Consider the following 24274-nt stretch of genomic DNA (forward strand, 5'->3'; position numbering starts at 1 on the left):
GCAAGTTTATGCCCAGAAAGACTGCTTCGCAGTCTCCTTCTGCACAAGCTTCACAAGCGCAGCGTAGACCTCGGAGTAATCCTCGCCATCATCCTCCTCGTCGTCACCCTTGCTCTCGCCAGACGCCTTCTTCTCGGCCTTCTTGCTGTCGGCGGCGGAGCGCTTCTCCGAGACCATGACCACCGAGGTGGGGCGCTTCGTCTTGGCCGCGGCGCCGAGCTCGGCGCGGGAGGTGACGAAGATGTAGGGGACGTTGTGGTCCTCGCAGAGGACGGGGAGGTGGGAGATGACGTCCATGGGGGAGATGTCGCCCGCAATAATAACGACGCCGGGGAAGGCGGTGTTGCCGGGTCCGGCGGCGGGGGATTTGCGGAGGGTCTTGACGACTTCTTTCACGCCGCGCTTGAGGGTGTTGTTCTTGGCGGCTGTAGGGGGGTTGATTGTTAATAATTGCGTCTATGACAGTAGAGAGGAAGAGAGAGAGAAATAGAAAACGTACCCTTGCGAATGGACTTCATAACCTTCTTCATAGCCTTCTCATCAGCCAAAGGCACGGCGAACGGCACGAGGGCGCCGACGACGGGGAGGCCATCAGCAACGGCAACGGCGGTGGCCTCGCCGCTGGTGACGGTGGTGGCGGCGGCGTCGGCCTGGAGGTGCTCGTCGAGGGCGCGCTCGAGCTTCTCCTTCTTGTCCTTCTTGTCCTTTTTATCCTTCTTGTCCTTCTTGATGGCGCCGTCGGACACGGAGCGCTTCTTGTCCTTCTTCTCCTTGCGGTCGGGCTTCTCGGCGGCCATTGTGACGGTTTTGTTCTGTTCTGTCCTTTTGAAATAGAAAAGGGGGGGGGGGGCGATTGGCGGGATTGGCGACGGCGAGGGGAATTCGAATTGGGCGGGCGGCGGTCGTGGATTGCAAGCTTTCGGCTTGAAGTCGATGGGCTCAATTTTTTTTAGTCCTGTAGGCCAATGCAACTTTTTTTTCTGGGTAGCCCCACCTTTGCAGGTGTGCGATTGGGGTCTTTCGGTGCAATCGTATTTCCGTGCCGAGCTGCTGTTCACCGTAGGTTGGATCCTGGCGAAATGGTCACGTGAGAATGATTGGCCAATCACGGCGCAGACATTGAGCAAATGTCAGCGCAATGTGATGGCGGGAGACCACGATTCAACTTTGGTTGGAGGGATGATACAAACGCACTGGAGAGTAAGGCTAACTGTTTCTGCTAGATTCAGGCTGGTTTACTAGTAATTGGGTGGTTATCGACATGGCAAAGTAGGGGAGGGTGTCGTGACATCTTCGGTTGAGGCGCTCGCCTTGATGATTTCAGGCCTCAGGAAGTTCCGTTGCAAATTGAGAAACGAGTTGACATCTAGTCATGGAAAGTACGTCTTCAATCATTGGGCATGTGATATGCATAACCGTCCAAATGGGGCTCTATTCCATGTCTCCCCCTCTACGTAGTTGATATACACGTGTTTTGACACAGGGAATCGTTGTCCGCCTCTAGCACTCGTCGTCCGCCTTCTTCACAAAAGAATATTTACTCCTCGTCACCAAACTCGGCGCGGCCCTGCTTGGAGTTCAGGTAGTGGTTGCTGCATCGATTGTTAGCGTTAGGCGTTTACCCCATATCGAATTGCCCTTGCTGTTGTTGTTACAACCGGGTCTTTGAGGATGACTGACCGGTGGGTGGCCCAGTCCATGATGTACCAGCCGGCGACCAGGGGAGGAAGGAAGTAGAGGACCTGGTGGCTGAAGCGGCGCCAGGTGTTGAAGACGGCGTCGTGGGCGGCGCCGGCGAAGGGGTTCTGACGGTTGGGGGTGATGCCGTAGGTGATGATACCTCTCTGCTTCTCGCCACCTGAAGACTTTTGTCAGTGTAATGTTCGATTCGGAATGCGTATCGTTTGTGCATCGTGTCGGCCGTAGGCTTTTGAACGAGTTCCTCCCCTTCATTCCCTCATGTTCAATCCCGAAAGCCATTGTCCATCGTTCAACCGCGTCGCCATCGTAATTCGACATCGAGAAAGTCGGAAAAAGACATACCAATGTGTCCCCACCAGCCGAGGTAGCTATTCAAACGTCAGCGAGATGTTCAAACAATGCAATTGGGAGCGGTGCATGGCGCGGCGGGCAGAAGGAAGCCTCATGATCTTTCCCATACGGAAAAGCCCGCACGCCCCTTCCCGTTCGCCCGTTCAATTGACCTACAACAAGAAATTCACTTACTGAGAGTACTTTCCGTGGGGGACGCTGGGTCCTCCCATAAGAGCTTGCGTAGGTCTCATCGTGGCGGTTGTGCTGTGGTGGACGGTGATGTGCAACACGGGTTGGGATATTCTGGCAGTAAATCGGAGAGGGTCGAATCGTACGAGGTTCAAATCTTGTCCTTGAACCTTTCCTGCCGAACCCGAAAGCTGAGGCGCACGTCCCAGAACGGCTTAGCGCATTCTTCGCACTCGAACCGTCACCACCCATCCGACCACCCCGGTCACCCAGTGTGCCAAAATTCCATGACGGAGCTTACCGCCGCCGCATTCTTGTGAGAGAGAGGAGCTTTCGGCAAGCTTCAGTCCTGTACACTGCACCACCAGCCCACCACCAAGCAAACGACTCCAGACGCTCCAACTCGGATAGCCCGCGATACCCTCCAGCGAACTTCGAATCGCTTAACGCAAACACCGAGACTAAATAATCACACATTTTCTCCCTCGCCCGTTCCGACATAATGGCTCAAGCTCTGGGCTTTGCGTACCGCATGGCCGTCCCTGCGGCCATTGGTATCGCGGTCGTGCAGTCGTCAATCTACGATGTCAAGGGTGGATCCAGAGCAGTCATCTTTGACAGGATGTCCGGTGTCAAGGATGCCGTCATCAACGAGGGCACGCACTTCCTCGTGCCGTGGCTGCAGAGGAGCATCGTCTTTGACGTGCGGACGAAGCCGAGAAACATTGCGACGACGACTGGCAGCAAGGATCTCCAGATGGTCAGCTTGACCCTCCGCGTGCTGCACCGGCCCGAAGTTCAGGCCCTTCCTAAGATCTACCAGGTGAGCCCTCCGTAGAATGACTTTACTTCTGCTGGGAAAAAAAAGTATACGCAATGCTGACCAACCACTCATCCTCTACCCAGAACCTCGGCCAAGACTACGACGAGAGAGTCCTCCCCTCCATCGGAAATGAGGTCCTCAAGTCCATCGTCGCCCAGTTCGACGCGGCCGAGCTCATCACCCAGCGCGAGGCCGTCTCCCAGCGCATCAGCTCCGACCTCCGCAAGCGCGCCGCCGAGTTCAACATTGCCCTCGAGGACGTCTCCATCACGCACATGACGTTCGGCAAAGAATTCACAAAGGCCGTCGAGCAGAAGCAGATTGCCCAGCAGGACGCCGAGCGCGCGCGCTTCATTGTCGAAAAGGCCGAGCAGGAGCGCCAGGCCAACGTCATCCGCGCCGAGGGCGAGGCCGAGAGCGCCGAGACGATTAGCAGGGCGATCGCCAAGAACGGCGACGGCCTCGTGCAGATTCGAAAGATTGAGGCCGCAAGGGATATCGCGGCGACGTTGTCGTCGAATCCGAATGTCGCGTACCTGCCTAGTGGCGGTAAGGGCGGTAACCAGATGCTGTTGAACGTTGGCCGGCCGTAAGTGTATTGCGGAATCGCTACGGGGACGTGGGTGAGTGAGTGAAAAAAGGGCGACGCTGTATTATAGACTTTGAAGGCAAGTCACCGCTTCAATAAATGTAATCATAGGGCAATGAAATTCTGCCGCCTTTTCCACACACTTTTGTTTTGTGCTGTACGCTTGGTGTTTGTGAATGTTGCACGCACGCGCTGGGCTGGAGAATTCATCGTGGAGAGTAGCACTTAGCTCAGCCTTGTAACTAAACATCAACGTCGAGAAACTCATATACGGGCAACAGAATGGTTTTGAGAAGCCGAACCCTCTTCTGTGTTTGAATGTGTGTGATAGCACCATTCACACATCCAGAGACGAGTATCGATGTTATCAAAGGGGGGAGTCGATTCTTGATTACCAACAATAAATTCTGTCCCATTGCTTGAAATGTTTTGCACCCCTTTTACCTTTGACATCCTATAGAGTCTAGTCGAATGATAAGCACAAGTCTCGTTGGTAGTTTTAAGCACACCTCTATGATATGGGCTTTGGCCACTTCATGATTCCCTCTTTCTTCCCCCTGAGCTACCTGCTTGCTCAGTCCCTCTCACCTCCTGACATAGACAAAATGATACTTCTCCATGGACCAAAGAGTAGCAGGCGGCTGTTTTGTTATTCGATATAAGGTCCCCTTTAGAGAGTCAGCTATGGGCAGTCAGACGGTGTGAAGGAAACCAAGTCAAGAAAAGTTGAGTGAATATGGCCCATGGACCAATTAGTATTAAAGAAAACCCTTGGACAGGGCAGGTATCATAACTGCAAAAGCCCATCGACCCAAGGCATCATACCTGAGGACCCAAAGTCCTCCCCAACGCCATCGCAAGTTCTCATAAAACCCAACCATGTGCTATGCCTACCCGGCTCTACAGGGTAGATTCAAGAAACTCGGCAGTCAAGTGACCATTGAAATCGTCCACCTTGCCACCAGGAGGAACAAATTCCCCAACCTCGAGCTTCCAACCCTTGAGCTTCATGCTCTTCCATTCCTCCGAGAGCTTCAGACGCACGAGATCTCCCGCAGCCCGGGCGTCTTCCGCACTGTCGTGTCCTTGAACCTTCCCAGCCGTCTCAACTTGGATTTTGCGGTTGAGAAGGCTGTCCATTAGCATCTTCAGGCCAAGGCGGTACGGAAGGCCGTGCTTGTGAGGGAAGAGAAGAACGGTGTCGATGACGGTGGGGTGAACAATGCGAACGGCGTTCAAATCATTCTCCAATCCGTGACCAATCAGTGGAGTCTTGGGGCTGATGAGGGCAAAGAGAAGATCGCGGGCAACTTCAGGCGACGACACGATCTTCATCTTCTTCTTGGTCTTCTTAGGGCTCGACATCTTTTTCGCCTGGGCAGGAGTCGGATCTTCTTCCTTTGCAGTCCAGGGCTCCGCAGATGCCATATCTTCGGGCCACACACCCGAGTAGCGCGAGTTAAGATCAAGGATCTCACCGATGGGCTGCACGAGGACGTCCAAGAGCTCCTCTCCATTGGGCCAAGCGGTTGCAGTGATACGAATGAGCTCAAGGCCATGAACTGTGTAGCACATTTCGCAATCGAAGCCAACAGCTCTGTCGGTGGGAGCATTGGGGTTGGCGGGTGTCTCGACATAGTTGAGAACGGAAGCCAGTCTCTTGGGATCCGATGCCTTGAAGACGTGGTGAGCGTTGGAATGACAACCGGCAGAGTCTCCGACGGCTTGGCCACAGCATCGGTAGCGTTTGGGTTGCTGGGATCTATCACCCATCTGGCGCTCAGGGAAGTAGGTCTTGCCCCAGTGGAAGTTGCAACTGCCGCCAGAGGCGAGAGCTCCATCCTCCTCTCTTCTTCCCGGGAACATCTGGAAGCGCTTGTCGCAGCGGTCACACTTCTCCCAACCTTTTGCAGCATCAAGACCCTCACGAGCCTTCTGGATGTCAGCCTCGACAGGGACAGAGGAGACATAGCCATGGGCGGCAAGGCCATCGATGGGGGTGATGAGTTGGCGAACAAGCTGAACTTCCTGGGCCGAGGTCAAGCCCGTAACGATCTTCTTGGGAGGGACTGCAGCCTTGTTGTGAGGACCCTTTGGGGTTGTTTGGCGGCGTTGAACGACTCTCTCCTCCTTCCACTGGAGGAGCGTCATCTTTTTGTACTGCATGATTTTGTTCTTGATTACGTTCGAGTAGATGGCGCCTTTCTCTATCGCCGTGGATTCTTCTTCGTCAAGGACTCTCCAAATGAGATCTTGATCTTTGAGAATGAGCTGTTTCTCTTCTGCGTCTTTGGCAGTCTTCTTGAGCTCGTTGTTTAGGCGAACGTATTGTTCATGTAGCAGTTGCACGAGCTTGAAACGAATCTCGAACTTTGCCGGTGATGATTTGAGTAAACGAGGGTTGAGAGCCTCAGCCTTCCTGATAGTCTTGGGGGGCTCGCTCTTGGAAGGGGTGGAAGGAGTGTCTTTTTGAAGTGAGGTTGGATTTGTAGTAGAAGATGTAGTAGTGGCAGGTGAATCAGCCTTGTGTTTTATAGAAGGATTAATAGATGTTGATAAAGGAGAGGACCTGCTTGGAGCAGAGTGATTCAGTGACTTCCTGAGGTCGGACGAAGAAGCGAGAGAAGGTGCGACTGAATTAGACTGTGGGAGCTTCTTCACGACCGTGGTGGAGGAGGATGACGGGCGCTTTAAAGGTGGAGGTGAGATGGGCCGAGCGACAGGTGACAGAGTGTCATCTGGTCTTGGTGCGGTAACGTCTTGTTTTGAGGTCGTTTTGACAGGAGTGGGAGCTCTTGTAGAATCGGCGGGGTTTCTGACGTCTTGGGCAACCTTCAGACGTTTTCGAGGGCCATCCCGGGTTGCATCCGTCGTGGTATCAGTCGACCTTTTTGCCGACGTTCCTGACGCGTTGAGTGCCGGTGCTGATGGTGTCGCCATCTTATCCCTGTCTGCTTTATGCTGGAAGAGGCACATGAAAGCTGTGCATTGCTCTCCCTTGGGACAGGGAATGTGTTTGAGGTCTACAAAGGACATTGTGACAAGACTTTCCTCAGAAGCTGTAGATATACAATGGTTCCGTAAAACAATGGAAGGAGCGGCTGGCGCGGTTGCTTCCTTTCTCGTCTGCTACTACACAGCTGCTGAGTGAAGGAACGAAGGTGACGAGTGAGAGACTGCCAGAGCCTCGTTTGCAGATGGAAGTTTACGTACACCTACGTAGGTAATACACAGACGACCCTGCGGATAGAGAGAGTGGGGTGAGACTGCTGGCTGCTGTTGGTGTGGGAAGAGCCTAAGTGTGCTAGAGAGGAATAGAGGTAGATTGAGTATGAAAGCGCCGATTAAGGCCTCGAAGATCCGGGGGAATGGTGCGAGGATCTCATAGCCAAAATGAGGGATGCAGACGCAGATGCAGACGGGAGCCAATGTCGTTGTGACGTTCCAGTCGGAGAATTCGCGGGTCCACGGACAAAGGGACGTTGGGTGGTTGAACCTGGCCGGTGTGGCGCGTAGACCCGGGCGAGGCTGACACAAGAATGAAGTAAGATTGGGTGATGATCCAGAAGACGATAACGGGAACATCCAAGGCATAAAGATGGGTTGGTTTGGGACAGTGTCACAGATGGATGATGTGTCTCGAATGTTGTCGGAGTTGGGATGGAGGGAGGCTCCGAGCGTCTGGAAAGATTACCTAAGGTACAGACTCTGTACCTTAACCAAGGAAATACTCTGTAAGGCCACCAGCTTGGAGCTCCAGTGGGGCCGTTGACCGAGAATAGGCACACATATCCACCTGTTCGGTCTGGATCTTGCAGTTTCCAATGCATTCACTCAGCGTCGTCACTTTCCCCTGCCACGCAACGAGGGCACGCAACGATGAAAGTTGCCAAGACGTCCATGTTCTGGTCAGATAAAGCAACACGCAATGAGAAGTGATCTAACTCATCAATCGAATGGACGACGTAGGGAAGACTGCAGTTGAGCTTGAAGGTTGCACCCTTTCTTGTTGAAAGTTGTTTCGACGCCGTTACAACACCCACCTGAGTCAAGATGAGAGTTTGCCAACCATCATTGATCATTGATCAATCATTTCTTGCGGCCTGCCTGCATACGAACACCCGAAAAGGGCAAGGCCATCCAGGTCTGCTATCGATCTGTCACTTTTCAAGACAAGCCCGGCATTTCTGTTCCTGAAATTCGGGGAAATCGGCAGGTCCGCGATATCTCCCTCCTTGACCATCTAGGACCATCCAGGACCCTCTTAGAGGAACCTTGCCCACGGTAGTCCCAGGTACGTAAACTCTATTTCGTCCACCGTCTCATCTTTTTGAGGCCCCAAATCAGCCAAAGACACACGGGCATTTCCACCCACGCCAAAGCAACTTGGAGATACTTGCATCATGGCAGAAGGTGAACTACGGATAAGGCTCCCACTTACACTGCTCCGTCTGCAATCTGCCAGACTGCACTACTCCGTGCACATTACATCATTTTCGGTACCTACCTTTGACGCCAGCTTGGCCAAGCCCCGCCGTGCTGCCATTTGTTGGTGCTCGCCAGATCCGACATCTCTTATCGGATCCGCGCGGGGCTGCACAGACACGGTCTCGCATGTGATGTGATGGGCCTGGTGATCAACCTGTCCTCTCTTATCCACCACAACCCCTCGTTCTTGAGTTACCGTGTACGCAGTATCCGTACTTCGTACTTCATATGGAGCACAAGACACAGTAATAAGAATGCAGCCTTCGGACCTTCCTTACATGGGCAAGGTGACGCAGACACGCAGACACACAGAGCAGGAGAGTCAAAAGGCAAAGGACGCCCGCCAACGAAGCCACCAGCCATTTTACTCTTGCCCGCTGATAACGGGACTGCGGTATCAGCGCCCCGGTGAGTGCTAGTGGCACCAAGCGGAAGGGCGAAACCATGGGCAGCCCTGGTCTCGAGGATGGACTTGCCTATCGCGGTGCAACGGTTGGACAGGAGCTATTGGCGGTGACTACCCCATAGTGCAGAGTGTGAGTCTGAGTACGGCCGGGAGACATGTCCTGTCAGTGTCATTGCTGTGTTGGGTTGTTTATCGAGGAAATCGTTATCAAGGAGTAAGATGAAGCGAGTGGTTCACAAACCAACCTGGCTTCTGTGCGATTCCATCTTTTCCATCTTGTCTATAAATGAAGCGCTCGATGCCCACCACCTCGACAAAGTTTGTGATCTGAGAATTCTGGGACCAACGAAAGTCGTACAACGAACCGATTCTCTCAAACGAACTAAACGCTCGCGAAAGCTGGAGATCACCGTGACGTACCTAGTGGATGAACTCCAAACTCCATCCTGGGATTGGGTTCTCACGCATCAGCCCTATCGACTGCTAGCAGCGAGTGGGCGGCCGGCGCGCATGCTCAGTTCAGGGTCCTCTACCTCTCTCCATCGCGCACCATTTTCGTCCCTTCGTCCAGCTCTCGAGTTGTTTCCCCAAAAATCGACCATCTTGCGAGCTCACCCAACCCAGAACTCACAAGCTGAGAGACTTGCAGCCTGAGGTGTCGTCACGGATCGCAGTCCCGACAAGCTGATTCCACCCCACCACGGCCGCGAACTCGTACCCGTTACGCTGCAGTTCCCTCCACTTTATCAGCAAGGTCCCAATCGAGACGTCGCGTGCGCGCATTCCATTCCAGTCCAGGTACCTACTGCGATCCCTACCTGTACCGACACCTTACCCTTGGTGGTTACCTCAGGGTAAAGTACGAAGTAAGGTTAGCAGACAAACAACAAACATCATCCAATCAACGAACCGCTTGGACGAGTGATTGCAGGCTGCAAAGGAGACAGGAGGAATCATCAGGCCGCTGAAGCCACGCGGCGCACGGTACCTTGTCCAATCGCGCCTGGAAGCACACCACCACAGGAGACTATCGGAGCAATCGTGGTGCTAAGCCGCCTTATCTCCCCCTTAAATCCAGGGGACACACAATACGCACCTCAGTGTCCGTACGGGCAGCAAAGCAGCAAACACCGCTCCGCCAGCGTGCGGGAGCCCAGGTGTTGGGACCCCAGTGTTGGTGTCATTGAATTTCCAACACCCGCCAACAAGCAGCTGTCCACTGCCCACTGCGCGGACTTCAGACGCCCACCCACACCCCCCCACGGTCGGGCTTCGCGGATTGTCCGTTGGAGGGACTCTTGTGGTCGCCCCGAGAATTTAACTCGGAGCGCGTCCCACTGGAGCTTCCCTTCGACGTTCTCCATCGCAACTTTTCTCAACGTTGTTACCCTTTTCTGTTCGCTCTATTAACCGGTCCCTGATCTCATCCTACGACTATCTAATGGATTACACCGGAGGCACCGCAGAGGCCGACCATCTCTGCGTACTGGTCCATGGGGTTCGTTTACACCTCATTCCCCTGTCTTTTCCTCCCATCTGCAACCATCTGCAGCACCGTTTTCCCACGACGTCATGAATGTTTCTGAACTAACGCCTCGGCTCCGTAGCTTTGGGGTAACCCCAACCACATGGCCCAGATCGCCAAAAGCTTGCGCGCCAAGTACTCCGCCGACAAGTTGCATCTATTGCTTGCGAAGCGGAACAGTGGTTCCTTCACATACGATGGCATCGAACGTGGTGGTGAGCGCGTGTGCGCCGAGATCGAGGAGGAGCTGCGCCTCATTGAGGAAAAGGGCGGCAAGATCACCAAGTTGAGTATCGTCGGATACTCGCTCGGAGGTCTCGTCTCCCGCTACGCCGTTGGCTTGCTTCACTCGAAGGGCATACTCGATACCGTAGAATGCATGGTACGAAATCCGCCTCCTGATGTTGTGCAAGATGACAGCGACTAACCTGTGGCAGAACTTTGTGACATTTGCGACGCCACACCTCGGTGTCCGCACACCACTCCGGGGATGGCACAATCACTTGTGGAATGTTCTCGGAGCTCGTACCCTGTCCATGTCCGGCCGTCAGCTGTTCACTATCGACAACTTCCGCGATACCGGCCGACCACTCCTCGCCGTCTTGGCCGATCCTGACTCCATTTTCCTCGCCGGACTGAAGCGATTCAAACGGCACACCCTATACACCAATATCGTGAATGACAGAAGTGCCGTGCACTATACTACCGGCATTACCAAGACCGATCCTTACACCAACGTTGAGAAGATCAAGGCCAATTTCTTAGACGGCTACGAGGATGTCATTCTCGACCCGGACCACCCCGTGGCGCCGAAGCCAAAGGTCTCGGAGCCGGCCACGCTTTCATCTGTTGCCGGTTCAAGCTGGAAATGGATTAAACGCGTTCCTTTCGCCATCGCCCTTACGATTTTCGTCCCAATCGGTATAATTGCGTTCTTGTTCAGCTCCGTGGTCCAGACGGTCCGTTCATCGAAACGCATTCAATTGCACGAGAAGGGTCTGGCAGGCGTGGCAATTGACGAATACCGCGGCCCGCTGTGGATGAAGGAGATCCGGGAGGAAGTGGAGCACGTGTACGAGACGCTCAATAGTTCGCAAGACCAAGAGTTTCTGGGGAGTGAATCAGAGGAGGATCTGGACGAGGTCGAGATGGATCGCAGTACCACACAGCTCCTGGCTAGGGAAAGGCGCATGTCGGTACCGTCGCAGCCTACTCTCGCCCTGGCGCCCTACCAGTTCCAGATGATTCAGGCCCTCGATTCCGTAGGATGGCACAAGTACCCCGTTTGGATCCACAAGGACCGGCACAGCCATGCTGCCATTATTGTGCGCTGGGAGAAGCAGTCGTTTAGCGAGGGTCACGTCGTGCTCAAGCATTGGCTTAACGAAGAGTTCACGGTCTAGATGGGGTGTTTATGTCTGGGTTTTGGAGTCGGAGTTGGAGAAGCGATGAAATTAGAAATACTGCTCCTCTCGGAGAGTTCAAGTTACCCTCTGTATAAATTATGTTTAACCCTATGTTTCTTCCATCACAGGTATTTGGTACCTCAGTGATAGATTACAGTGAAGAGGTACACAGCCTTGACGAACTCACGTCTGAACAATCAGTTTGCACTTGCGATATTGCAGTCAGGTATGACCGGTTGTACTTTGGTATTCCAGTGACTTATATTCCATTCTAGACAGATGTTGCCGGTTGTCTATTGGACTTTTCAGCTCCAAGGACTATTCCAGTTGGGGCAGTGTTTTTCCATCTCTCCCACAACACATTGCAAAGGAACACAACCCCCCGCCCCCCGGGAGAAATAACAACGATATGTAGTATCTTACGGGCCCGAAAAGATCTGACATTCTACCTTACTTGCAGAGCCCGCCTCCATCTTCCCTCCAGAGTACTCCGCGCCTTTGCCCATAAGAATAAGAGCGTCATAACGACAAGGATCACGACTTCTCGCTTAAGCTCGCAGCGCCATCCCGGCTATCCGGGCGGCACTAGACCTGGAAACAGGCGTGGTCCACAGGGGTCTTTTCCACCCCCCTCCCCCGGCTCTTAAAATCACAAGTCACAGGTGGTCCGTGGGGCCGCGGCCCCCCCTTTAGATGCTCGAGGACCAATGGGTTTACGATTACGCCGACGGGTTTTGTTCAGAGGGTGCAAAGTCAATTGCGTCGTCGTCGTCGACGACGGGAGCTTTCTTTTCTTTGACAAACCGCGTCTGGTTGTCGATACACCTACATCGAACCGAGCTGAGAAGACGTGAGAGGAGCGTGTTGTTCTCGGGACTCTCTTGACACTTGTGCCAGCCTTTCAATGTCCACCTCCGTCGCGATAAGGTAGGTAGGTACGGATACCGACTTCACAATGAAGACCTCGAAATTGGCAAAAGAGACATCAGCCCTCCTCAACAAGATGGCCCGTCCGTCAGCGTCGTCGCCAGCGACAGCATCATCGTCACCACAGCACGAGCAGCCGTCACAAACCCGCCGTACGACGCGGTCTTCGCTTGCACGGTTCGCGTATACTTCAACCTCCACGACAGATTCCAAATCGACAGCCACGGAAGCCGCGCTCCACGATATAGTCCTGGGCGTCGCCGACATTGAAGACACGGTTCCGAACCCGCGGAGCAGGAAACGGAGGCGACTTGTCAAAGAGGAGGGGCAGGAAAGAATCGACCAGAATACTGCCACCGCAGCAGCGACATCACCATCACCAGCCAAAATCAAGACCGAACCCATCGAACCCTCAACACCATCCCAACCACCCCCTCCAAAAGCCCGCAAAACCCGCAAACCAGCCCGCACAATCCGCGGCTCGTCCCCCTCCTCTTCCACAATCCAAATCGAACCGCCCAGCTCCTGGCTCGAAATCTACAACACGGTTCTCAAAATGCGCCTCCACGGCCCCGCGCGCAACGCCGCGGTAGACACAATGGGCTGCGAGCGCCTCTTCCACCCCGACGCCTCGGAGCGCGACCGGCGCTTCCATATTCTGATTGCGCTCATGCTGTCAAGCCAGACCAAAGATACCGTCAACGCGGTGGCGATGAAGAGGTTGATGACGGAGTTGCCTTCCTACAAAGAGGGCGCGGAGGCGGGGCTGTGTCTGGAGAATGTATTGGCTGTGGAGCCTGCGTTGTTGAATGAGTTGATCTGGGCGGTGGGGTTTCATAACAATAAGACAAAGTATATTTGTTTCCTTTTTTTCTTTTGGTGATGGTATACACGGGGAGTGGTTCTGTTTTGTATATGAGTGTAAGTGGGAGAACAGGAAACGGAATATCGCTAACGTTGGACGTCCTAGATTCATCAAAGCGACAGCCATCATCCTCCGCGACAAATTCAACAGCGACATCCCCGACACAATCGAAGGCCTCACCTCCCTGCCTGGCGTAGGACCTAAAATGGCCTACCTCTGCCTATCCGCAGCATGGGACCGCACCGAGGGCATCGGCGTGGACGTGCACGTGCACCGCATCACGAACCTCTGGGGCTGGCACAAGACGACGCAGCCCGAGGCGACGCGGCACGCGCTGCAGAGCTGGCTTCCCAAGGATAAATGGCGCGAGATCAACTGGTTACTCGTCGGGCTTGGGCAGACGGTCTGCCTTCCTGTCGGGCGTAAGTGCGGTGATTGCGAGCTTGGGCTAGAGGGGTTGTGTAAGGCGGTTGATAGGAAGAAGGTTAATGAAGCGCGTAAGATGAAAGAGGTCAAGGTTGAGGTGAAGGAGGAAGTGGATGGAGATGTAGTCATCAAGACTGAAGAGGTTGTCAAGGAGGAGGAGGATGTCGTTCGCGATGCGGTTGTGATGCAAAAAACGGGGCAGCCGGACCTGGTATCGGATCCAGTAGGTACTGAACCGAACGGAGTTGTGAATACGGACGCACGGCGAAGAAGTCGCCGGGGTGGCCCATCCCGGTGATCGGGAGAGATGCCATATGTACAACACTTGTCGCAACCGAAACAATTGGACACATTTTCATGATCATTAATCTTGCGGTTTCCGAACGGAAACGGAGATTTGCGACATCAGCGCAGGCGCGAAATCGCAGAAATGACGTGCTGTCCGCCGGCAACGCAATCGAACCACGCGACCACTGACCAGCGGAATGGCCGGGGGGTCCTTTTTGTTGTTCGTTCTCGGGGGTCGGTGGAGAAGCGGGGGACCCGAACAAACTCGGAGGAATTCCGAATTTCGAGGTGCACCTGCGGAAAAGAGAAGTGAAGGAGTCATTGCCGTGCCTGCCGGTTGCTCCCGACACTGTGTGTGGTCAGCTGGTCCGGGAGAATAGAGAGAAGATGAAAGACGGTGGCAGAATGATGGGGGCGACTCCAAGTGAGATACGATATCGGAGATAGACCGGGATAATCGGTATTCGCCCCGTTGTAACTTGTATGTGGGCAGCGCGCCCCGTGCTCTCAATTCCCCATGGACCATAGTGCCGTCATTGTCGTCCACTTCCCATAGCATTTGTGACGTGTGGTAAATCGGAGTGGGCGGAGGGGGATGGGCGGAAAGAGTTGTGGCTGACTCGCGAGGTCAGAGGACGACGAAAACGGCCATATGAAGCACGGCGTGCTACGGCTTGCAGGGGACCTAAGAGAAAACAGAAATTCTTTGCCCGCCGCGCGCCCCCTCCTCTTCCCATTGATGTTCTGGAACAAGGAGGTGACGGAGTAAAAAAGGGTCAGAGTTCTAACGTACTTTGTAATGTTCGTCCGTGGTTTCATTCGGCTGAAATGGCGGTTAACTCTCCGAACTGACCCCGGCGACTCATGGCTACTCCGCTGCCGGAACTGCCACTGCCACAGCGTCCAAGTGTGGCACGGCGTGGAACTTCCCAATGAGCGTGTTAGTCATAGGACATGCATTTGTCAAAAAGGAGGAAGATGGGATTGGACGTTGATGAAAATGAGTAAAATGGTTTGAAATATTGTCAAAATTTGATGGCCAACCTTCTCCTATGCGGCCGCTCCAAATGAACTATACGCCGGTACGCCGTGCGGAGGAAGTATGAAGCCAAACTACCCTAAGCCGAAGTATGATACACATCATTGGTGTAAGGATTCAGACGGGATGCCGCTCTGAATCGTGCAAATGACGCGGAAACCAAACAGGAACGCTGTTGTCGCCGCCGTCGCTACCGCTGCAGCATTATGAATGCGAGCTTTCAAATCTCGCAAAAACTGTGTCGAAGATGACTGATCCATCGTGTCGTGCAGAGGTCCAACCATATGACTAGGACGTGCGATAAGAGATGAGCCTTGCGCCCTAAACTGGCCTGACAGCTCTTGATATGGTGTAATCCTTGCTGTTTTCGGCCTTGTAGGCTAACTCGTGGCATCTTGCCGTATATGTGTGGCTACGTGAGTGCCTACGTGAGTGCCATGGTGGCGTGCGGTTTGGATCGGTCTCGGGGTTGTCGATCCGATTATACCCCGCGGATAACTTGCGTGCGCTCGCTCTCGAGTTGCGCCGCATTCCGCTCATGTGATTGCTTCTTGCACTGAGCAGTTGAGTTAGCGAATGAGGTTTTCCTCTTGCAACACAGTACCAAGTCCTAAGAGCCATGAGGACGTTGATCCAGGAGTAAAACTTACGTCTTCCAGGCCGTCGCACTTGTGATCCTCTAAGAGGCGGTGCTTGCCGCAGAAGTGGCCGTTGCAGAACCCGCAGTCGCCGACAATGCGCTGAGCGGCATCCTTGCACTCTTTGAAAGTGCAGCGAATCTTCTTCTGAGGCATGATGGGTGGTTGTTGGGAGGAAAGACGGTTTGTGTGTTGGTGTGTTCGTCGGAGAGCAACGTTGGTTGTTTATGTAGGCTGCGGCGTCGAGAGATGATGTCGGACTTGATCGCAGATGATGACTCGTCAGGGTCCAGCAGCTTGAGTGGCGAGGCGGTAAGTGTGGAAGACCGAGAGGGGATGAGGGAAAAGTGAGAGAGGGAAGAGAAGAAGAGAGTGAATCAGAGGTGATGAGTGAGAGTAGAAGTAATAGAAGAAGACTGGAGGCGAATTGTGTCAGTCGGTCAATGATGATCTAATAAGCAGAGAGGCAGGACCGGGTCCAGGTCCAGCCAGGCAAGCCAGGCGCCAGGTCGAAGGCGGGAGAAGCGCTCACAATGACAACCAAGACAAGACAAGGAACAACGGACATGGAGCAGGGGACAGGGTGGCTGGTGGAGCTTTGGGTCTGGTCTGGGGAGGGGGGTGGATTATGTTGTTATTTATTGGGAAAATGGACATGCAGGGCACACTTCATCGGAGGCGCCAATGCAGGATTGATTAAAACGGAGACCCAAGCAACGAGGCGAGGCGTTCCCAGGCTTACCTCACCACCTTCAACCTGCTAGTCTGGCACTCTGGGTGGACTTTGCAACTCCACGGCCGGGAAGAGAGAGGTTGTGGCTGCGGGAGTGAGCGAGAGTTACTCTGAAGTCTTCAGTTTGGACGGTGGGGGGTGTGACCACAACACCACACACACACACACACACCTCAGGGCCCTCCTCACACTTCCCTCCTCCTCCTCTTCCTCAGCCAGACAAGTGGAAGCACTCACCCGCGTTAGATGGACATCTGCTGAGTTGCGCTCCGATGCGCTGCCATGCAATGCACGGCCAGACAGACCATTCTGCGGTCCACGGTGTCCACGGTGTCCCCAGTGACATCCATGCCACGCAGAGTGCTAAGGTAGCCGTTTCCGTTTGCGCATGCAGAATCCAATGGAACAATGACGAGAGGAGGTATCCGTACTTGGCCTTGCGCGAGATACGGAACTCGAGGTCGAAGCAGAAATGCGGTGTCCGTACGGAGTAAACTTGGGCTAGATGTTGGGGCCCCCAGCCAGCCCGGCAGACCATTACACCGACGACGACTCGTCAAGTAATGCGTTGGGAAGGGTAATGGCTCCAGTTGCAGTGGAAGCGGCGGATATCGGTGCACAGCCGTGTGGGTGTGAGGTCAAGTGAAAGTCTAGAGAAATCCAGGGTAGGGGGTATCCGTACAGGAAAGAAAAAGAGGCTCGACTCACCAGAGTCGAGGTTCCCTGTTCTTTGTTCAGCCGGAACAGTAGGTGTTTCCCTGCTGCGATGTGAGCAGGCAGTGAACAGCGTACGTGTGCGTCCGAGGTACCCAGGTACCTTCCGTATAACCGAAGGTAGGTCTCAATGTAGTTGGTCAGTGGTCAGTATTGAGGACTGAGTGGTGGGTGTAGTCAGCCGTAGGTTGGTAGATCCGATGGGGCGGAGGTCGAGACAACGCTGATGGAGACAAGCACGATGGAGTCAGGGTCGCGTTGACGGGTGGGCGAAACAAGAGAGCGGCGTACGGAGACTCTGGTGGCTTTGCACCTCGGGTTTACTGGATTGGAGAAGGGAGTCCAAGGCGAAGGCGGGCAAGCCGCGAGGCAGGCTGGCGCCCGATGCTGACGCTGATGGCTCGGGGACGGGTACTGACGCTGGCGTTGGCGCTTCAAAACTGTAATTGGCAGTGCTGATTTGTGTCAAATGGGCGCCAGGACAATGCCGATGACACTGGTTGACGGTTGATGAGGCTCCGAAAGCGGTGAATGGACGTCGGGATGATTAGGTACTGGTAGACTGGATTGCACTGGATCGGACTGGGCCTCGCGCCTCTCGTGTGTCTCTCGTTCCGTCGGATATTCGTATAAGTTATTCCTCCGTTGGCTGCTTGTGTCCCGACTCAATGGATCACTCCAGACGGATCAGCCCCGGAATAGCCTATGATGGCTTGTCGAGATTATCGATCAGTGCTGCCAATGGCCATGGATGATGGCGTTGGGGACGAAAGTAACCTGGCGCGGTGGCTGACGAGGGTTCACTGGTGAGACTGAATAGGAACGAGGGAGCTGAAAGTGCGCAAGGTATAGTGCCATGAGTGCTTCGAAAATCGAGGCAAGGATGCGTAAGGTGATGTACGTCAGCGGTGGTTTGGTGATTGAGGAAATGAGGTGACTTTTCGAATGCTAGTGGCAGCAAGGCGGCGTGATTCGATCCATGCGGCCTTGCCAACGACGCAACGCAGACCGCAGGAGGGTATGATTTGACAGAATTCCTGGGACTGAGTCAGGTAGATACAACGCGGTGAAGGCAGATGTGAATGAGTTGAACGGTGCAGAAGATGAGATGTAGATTGGCCTACCGTCCTGTTAGACTACCACAGTAGATGCTCGGAACGAGTCAAGAAGGAGGGTTGTTCAACCTCCTTGCCTTCCACGCTACCTTAGGCAAATACCTTAAAAAAATAAAATAAGTGGTGATTTGCAACTCCCGAATACAAGTCAATTGAGCAAGGTAGGATCATCGCCGGAAGGGAAGGAAGGAGGTTTACGAAGAACTAAAAGGAAACTCTCAGCAGTGCAGCCTCGAGGAAGGCACGAAATTGCTGCAACTGCCAAATTGGAAGGCAGGTGCCTTCCTACATTGCAAAGGTGCGAAGGAACCTTCCATTCTCTTTCCTTATCTATCAACTCCATTCTCCTCCTTGCCCGTCTATCGCGAACACTTCGCACTTTAACCTCCAAGATGCTCTTCTCGCCGTTGCATCGGTACAGATCACCGGCCTTCCATCTACCGATACATTGCCCACCTCACCCCTTCCTCCATTTCTTCGGATTGTCCAAGGACTGCCGATGGACGGGTACCGAAGTTTTGTGCCGCAAAACTCAGCAGCCTAGTCCGTCTTTCAGCCTGTTCAAGTCAAGCCGGCCAATCCTCCTCATCTCGAACAGGCACCATGCTAGGCCTACACTTCCACAGTTGTCAGTTAAGACAAGCCTAGGTCGTTTGCTCTGCTACTCCTGCAATACATGGCATTGCATGTCACGGCATGGCAATAGTCGTTAGCGGCAGCATGGCCTCATGGATCATGGCTTGTGCTGGAGCCCGAGCTGCAGGAGGCATCCCAGCTCACTCTGCAGTCCGCACCAGTTCGTAACTTAGGACCGAGATGGCTGGTGATGGATGGATGGGCGACCGACTTGGTGCTGCTCTCCAATCGCATCGCAGCCGCCTGTCACAAGCCATCGTCGCCGCTGGCCTTTGTTCGCTCTCGCCAACGGCATCCCCCGCATGAGGTACCGAAAGACTACCGCAACGTTCCGAAACTGATAGAACAGCCGACAGTTTCCTCGATGCCACTTCGATAAGCAGTGAAGCCCGCTTCGGCCGCTGTAGATTCGTTCGACCTACCTGTCTTAGTCGTCCCATCCACTCTAACACTGCTTCAACGGCGATGAATGACGTGCAAACGAGGTGTTGGTAGATTCAAGATTAACCATGGTAAAGTTATCTTAATCAAAGGACAAGCGTCCTATGATCCCTTACCGGCCCGAAGTCCTTGCTCTCGACAGTTGCAAGGAACAACCTCGTCTCTACTGTTCCTCAAGAGGACCGTCCTCAAGCGTCTCGGGGCTTCCGCACGCAATGACCTTCTGGTGAGCAATTTTCGGTTCCGAACCCAAAAGATGCCAGTGCTGCGACTCCTAACAGCTTATTCCGCGACATCAACTTCCCGTAATCCCCGCGTGGGCCTGCAACGACCATCATCACTTGAGAAATGGTGGAACAGCAAATGAGGAGGATACACGGCTGAGCCAAGCGGTGCGGCCAGGTTTGGGATTGTCAATGTCCGTCCAGCTTAGACGGAGCAATGACTTTGTCCTTTTTGCCAGAGCTCGGCTCCGGAGATGCACAACTGGCTGTCCAACAAGTCTACCTCAATTACAACAACATCTTTCCGCATGCCGAACCGCACCTTGTCTTTGGCTGGCCTGATCTTCCGCAGTCACAAGTTGAGTTCTGACAGGTGGAGGGAAAGATGCCCTGTAATAGCAGATGCGGCACCGAATGACTAGCTACAAGTCGCCCCAAGCAGTGCCGCCCAGTCTAGCGTCGTGCAACCCGACCTCCTCCCGTATTGGACTTGGCTTCCTGCAGCCACTGCATCCAGGCGCTTGGGAGCGACGCCATTGGCTTTCAGCATGTGCTCCAGGAGGAGTATCTTCGATGCAGCGAACTGGCCAAGATACTACGGGAAAGGTGTATATCTGGGACACACTGTCTGCCCGTCGACAAACGCAGCTCAACGTTGTCCATCCTCGCTCGTCGTACCCGCATACCGAACACGGGATATCCACGGCCATTATCTCGTGTCCGGTGTTGTTCTCGAAGAGGGATCGAATGGAAGGATACGAAGACCCCGAGAAGACGATCCTTGCGCTCCGGTTGTCGACTTGACCCATGTCTGGCCCGTCTTATCTTATCATCCCTGAGGGGGAATTGCATCCTGAGGTGGTGTCGCCTGTTCACGAGACCAGCCAACCTCGCATCGTTGAGTAATAGCCGCCTACTTCACAGAGCTGTCGAGGGTCCGAGACCGCCTTGCATTTCGAGCCAGCAAGCCCCCACCTCAACCACTTGAGGCCCGCCTGCCGCTGGATCATTGGAGCAAGCGTTGGATCTTGATTTCTACGGTTCAGATGGGAATAGAGACACATGTGCGTTGGCACAATGTCAACTCAAAGCATCTGATGGGCGAGCCTGGCTAAACCGCCCTTGGTGTCATTTCTCGCATTCCGCAAAACCCTTGGGAGTGAAACGCCCGGTGCCTTTAGGCATGTGTCAAAAATGTGAGTTACACAATCCTTTGCTCAGCATCCGATTTAGGGAATCCTCAGTTATGGAGCAGTCCTATGTTTATTTACAGCGCCTCCTATTTCCTTCTACGGCGACATTCTTCCCTCTCCATCTTACCTTCTGGGTTGTCCCCCAACAGTGTTAGTCGATGCTACGCCGGATGTCGAGATTGCCAGTCTAGGCTTGATTGCCCATCAAAATTAGCCATCAATGCACTCGGATCTTGATTTACAATGGGGGTCGGAACCCCTACGAATCTCAGCCTTCCCCAGTTACAACTATTTCCTAAAATTACGAGCCAAACGGTGAACCGGACGGTTTTGATGTTGTTTCCCGTGCGATTCCCCACGGTTCATTCTATTTACCACCCCCCGTTCCGCTCTGCCATAAAAATCGTCCGATTCCCCAGTCCCACTCCTCCTCAACCAATATAACTATTTGAGGAGGTCTGTGGCTTGACATCCATCCGTCTCATCCCCAAAGAAGCAACCCAGGAGGGGAAGGCAGCAGTAGACAGCAGGCATGCCACTGACTGATGAGAAATGAACAAGTCTACCCGGACCACGGCTGTACTCCTTACGACAGTCTAGCCAGCGTCTGCAGTCAAACGACCACATTGAATACTCCACAGTGTCCGCACATTTCCGAGACAATTGGCGCGGACAATCTCGCCCAAAGACGTTCGGACAATGGACAATCGGTGCTGTGGCCCTCTCAGATGACGTGTAATAATTAGGATGTAGTACAAACGCAAGCAGAGTGGCAGCAAGAGAGGCCTCATACCGAGAGAGAGAGAGAGAGAGAACAGGTGTCTCGGTCGGATCTATGGGACAATGATTGAGACAAAGACGTATCCGTACACGTCTAATGATTCAATGGTGTTTGATGGGGTGTGTACTGTGTGGCGCACCCCTTTTCGAGCAAGCCCGTGGCCCATCATCATCAGCTCACCACCCTTGGGTAATAGCGGAAGAGGTCATCTGGCTTGGGTTTGATCGGATTTTGAACATCCTGAGTTTACGACTCTGCCAGATATCTTGACCAAATCCCTCTCGCAAAAGCACTCACATTTCAGAGGCCTCTGCTGGCAGATCCTGTTGGATCAATCATTGGTCGACTTGGCATCAAAGCCTCTCGAGTCTCGGCCAGGCCCAATCCTCTCGTCCGACATTTTGAAGAATCCAGCGATTATGACAGCTAGTGCTGATTTCACCTACAGCTGAGGTACCCCAGATTTACTTCGTACTACTACTGACACAGATGGGAAATGTGCCCGGTCCCCCCTGTACATGACCGTGGACGAGGAGGGGGACACCGGACTTTTGGGACTCCCACTACTATCGGGGCCGCGCGCCGCCGGATGTCACCACCGCGGGTCCCCAGAATTGTACAAACGGACGGCCTAGAATCTCAATGGAAAAAAGCACCCAAAGGGCCAAGGGAAAGACACACGAATACAAGTTAGACATCTCAAGCAAATGAGGACATGGAATTTCAACGACATGGTGTAAGCATTTTGACTATCGACATATATCGCGACGTTGCGCGTACGGACAGGCTGAGCGGATCCACCTCGTCGTCGACGACGACCACCACGCCCGCCCACCTGGCTTCACAATTTGGATTCGCGAGGAGGTACTGGGATATCGATTTCACTTTTTTTTGTATTAAACTATCAGTATTTTTTGTATTTCAAGAGACAGCACAAAACGGTTCGTGCAACCAGAAAGCCCGTGGTTTTTTGTGTGTAAGCTTACTTGCGCATGTCGACCACGGCTCTGATGCAGTCGCCTTGCTTCATGGTCTCGAAGGCGTTGTTCATCTCGCCCAGGGTCTTCCTGTGGGTGATGAACTCGTCCACCTTGAGGTCGCCCTTGATGTAGTCCTGCACGAGACCGGGCAGCTGAGAGCGGCCCTTGACACCGCCGAACGCGCAACCCTTCCAGACACGACCGGTGACGAGCTGGAACGCTGTTTTTGAAACGTGGTTAGTTTCTGGCGGGAGTTCGAAATGAGGGTATGCAAGTGGTACTTACGACGGGTGGCGATCTCCTGACCAGCAGCAGCGACACCAATGATGATACTCTGTCCCCACCCCTTGTGGCAAGCCTCGAGAGCAGCGCGCATGACGCTGACGTTACCCGTGCAGTCAAAGGTGAAGTCGCAGCCGCCGTCGGTGAGCTCAATGAGCTTGTCGACAACGGATTGGTCTCCGAGTTGTGTGGGGTTGACGAAATCCGTCGCGCCGAACTTTCTCGACCACTCCTCCTTGTTGGGGTTGACGTCAACGACGATAATCTTGCCAGCTTTGTTCACGACGGCACCCTGAACGACAGAGAGACCGACACAGCCGGCACCAAAGACGGCAACGTTGTCGCCCTCCTGGACGTTGGCGGTGATTCTCGCCGCGCCGTATCCGGTGGTGATACCGCAGCCCAACAAGCAGGTGCGGTCCATGGGGGCATCCTGCTGGACGGCGACGACGGAGATGTCGGCAACGACGGTGAACTGGGAGAAGGTGGAGGTGCCCATGAAGTGAAGCAGGTCCTTGCCCTTGCACTTGAAGCGCGAGGTGCCGTCGGGCATGACGCCCTTGCCCTGGGTGGCGCGGATCTTGCCGCAGAGGTTGGTCTTGCCAGACTTGCAGAACTTGCACTCTTGGCACTCGGGGGTGTAGAGGGCGACGACGTGGTCGCCGACCTTTACGTTTGTGACGCCCTCGCCGACGGACTCGACGATACCGGCGCCCTCATGACCGAGGACGATGGGGAAAGCTCCCTCGGGGTCCTTGCCGGAGAGAGTGTAGGCATCTGTTCCAAGTAGGGTGTTTATCAGCCTTTCAGATCCTTGGAGCGGTTCTTCGGATCTGTATCCGAGACTTCAGGCGGGGGGTTTATATACCTGTGTGGCAGACACCGGTGTGGTAGATTTCGATACGGACCTCGTGGGCCTTGGGCGGGGCAACTTCGATATCCTCGATGCTCAAGGGCTTACCGGCCTCCCAGGCGACGGCGGCCTTGCAAGTGATGGTCTGCAGATGATCAATTGGGTCAGCGGATGGATTCGGGTTGTCAAGATGGCTCCCGTCTCAGTCGTCTCCTTGGTCGTCGAAGCTACCCCGCAATGGGTAGGAGAAAAACGCAGAGAGCAGGGAATGTAGATGTAATGTAAAGTGCTTGGGAGTGGGAACGCGAATATTACATACCTTTCCTGCAGTGGCAGACATGTTGTGTGATGATGGTCGATGAGAACCTTGATGGAAGGAGGAAGTCGGCACACTAAGCTTAATTTATAACCGGGCAGGGTAGGAGTATTTATTCCAACGAGGTGGAAGTCCAAGATACAGGTTGGGCACTGGCAGAGGGGGAGAGAACTGCCGCCGGGTGTCTTTTGGCACCATCTCCAAACCCCACCTTCCCCTCGGGAGGGGAAAGTATCCATGAGTCTCGGGGGTTCGGGGACTGAGACTCGAGGTACCTTTTTCTGTGTCTCTTTCTGAGGTAAGGTAGACTTGGGCTTCTCTCTTCACCTCACTCGGCCACGAATTGAAAAAGCGGAGATCTTC

At 54.1% G+C, this 24274-nt stretch overlaps 8 protein-coding genes across 8 annotated transcripts; 3 read left to right on the forward strand and 5 right to left on the reverse strand.

The window, feature by feature from the left end:
- Window positions 1–6: 6 nt before the first annotated feature.
- BDP55DRAFT_689676 (50S ribosomal protein L30e-like protein) lies at window positions 7–797 on the reverse strand (the record flags this gene model as incomplete). Its single annotated transcript, XM_060576763.1, has 2 exons — window positions 7–425; window positions 500–797. 2 exons carry the CDS (start codon window positions 795–797, stop codon window positions 7–9), a joined length of 717 nt encoding a protein of 238 aa, XP_060436512.1.
- Window positions 798–1067: 270 nt separating this feature from the next.
- Window positions 1068–2345, reverse strand: BDP55DRAFT_644073 (UcrQ family protein). Its single transcript, XM_060573561.1, has 4 exons — window positions 2227–2345; window positions 2044–2069; window positions 1681–1858; window positions 1068–1592 (listed from the first exon to the last, which is right to left on the reverse strand). The coding sequence occupies exons 1-4, from the start codon at window positions 2283–2285 to the stop codon at window positions 1538–1540; spliced, it is 318 nt and encodes a 105-aa protein (XP_060436513.1). The 5' UTR covers window positions 2286–2345; the 3' UTR covers window positions 1068–1537.
- A 380-nt stretch (window positions 2346–2725) lies between these two features.
- Window positions 2726–3639, forward strand: BDP55DRAFT_723246 (SPFH domain/Band 7 family protein; the record flags this gene model as incomplete). The annotated part of the gene is made up of 2 exons (XM_060578717.1): window positions 2726–3046; window positions 3130–3639. The coding sequence occupies 2 exons, from the start codon at window positions 2726–2728 to the stop codon at window positions 3637–3639; spliced, it is 831 nt and encodes a 276-aa protein (XP_060436514.1).
- Window positions 3640–4535: 896 nt separating this feature from the next.
- On the reverse strand, window positions 4536–6671 carry BDP55DRAFT_539996 (exonuclease; the record flags this gene model as incomplete). The annotated part of the gene is made up of 2 exons (XM_060568082.1): window positions 4536–6158; window positions 6300–6671. 2 exons carry the CDS (start codon window positions 6669–6671, stop codon window positions 4536–4538), a joined length of 1995 nt encoding a protein of 664 aa, XP_060436515.1.
- Window positions 6672–10157: 3486 nt separating this feature from the next.
- On the forward strand, window positions 10158–11457 carry BDP55DRAFT_723248 (putative serine esterase-domain-containing protein; the record flags this gene model as incomplete). Its single annotated transcript, XM_060578718.1, has 2 exons — window positions 10158–10436; window positions 10492–11457. 2 exons carry the CDS (start codon window positions 10158–10160, stop codon window positions 11455–11457), a joined length of 1245 nt encoding a protein of 414 aa, XP_060436516.1.
- Window positions 11458–12415: 958 nt separating this feature from the next.
- Window positions 12416–14974, forward strand: BDP55DRAFT_689680 (DNA glycosylase; the record flags this gene model as incomplete). Its single annotated transcript, XM_060576764.1, has 3 exons — window positions 12416–13239; window positions 13358–13775; window positions 14918–14974. The coding sequence occupies 3 exons, from the start codon at window positions 12416–12418 to the stop codon at window positions 14972–14974; spliced, it is 1299 nt and encodes a 432-aa protein (XP_060436517.1).
- A 31-nt stretch (window positions 14975–15005) lies between these two features.
- On the reverse strand, window positions 15006–16030 carry BDP55DRAFT_143476 (AN1-type zinc finger protein). Its single transcript, XM_060565569.1, has 2 exons — window positions 15656–16030; window positions 15006–15561 (listed from the first exon to the last, which is right to left on the reverse strand). Exons 1-2 carry the CDS (start codon window positions 15797–15799, stop codon window positions 15487–15489), a joined length of 219 nt encoding a protein of 72 aa, XP_060436518.1. The 5' UTR covers window positions 15800–16030; the 3' UTR covers window positions 15006–15486.
- Window positions 16031–22462: 6432 nt separating this feature from the next.
- Window positions 22463–23935, reverse strand: BDP55DRAFT_540113 (chaperonin 10-like protein; the record flags this gene model as incomplete). Its single annotated transcript, XM_060568094.1, has 4 exons — window positions 22463–22680; window positions 22746–23519; window positions 23611–23740; window positions 23915–23935. The coding sequence occupies 4 exons, from the start codon at window positions 23933–23935 to the stop codon at window positions 22463–22465; spliced, it is 1143 nt and encodes a 380-aa protein (XP_060436519.1).
- Between the last annotated feature and the right edge of the window lie 339 nt (window positions 23936–24274).

Source organism: Colletotrichum godetiae, assembly GCF_030913485.1.
Source record: "Colletotrichum godetiae strain CBS 193.32 chromosome Unknown BDP55scaffold_2, whole genome shotgun sequence".
NCBI classification, from domain to species: Eukaryota; Fungi; Ascomycota; class Sordariomycetes; order Glomerellales; family Glomerellaceae; genus Colletotrichum; species Colletotrichum godetiae.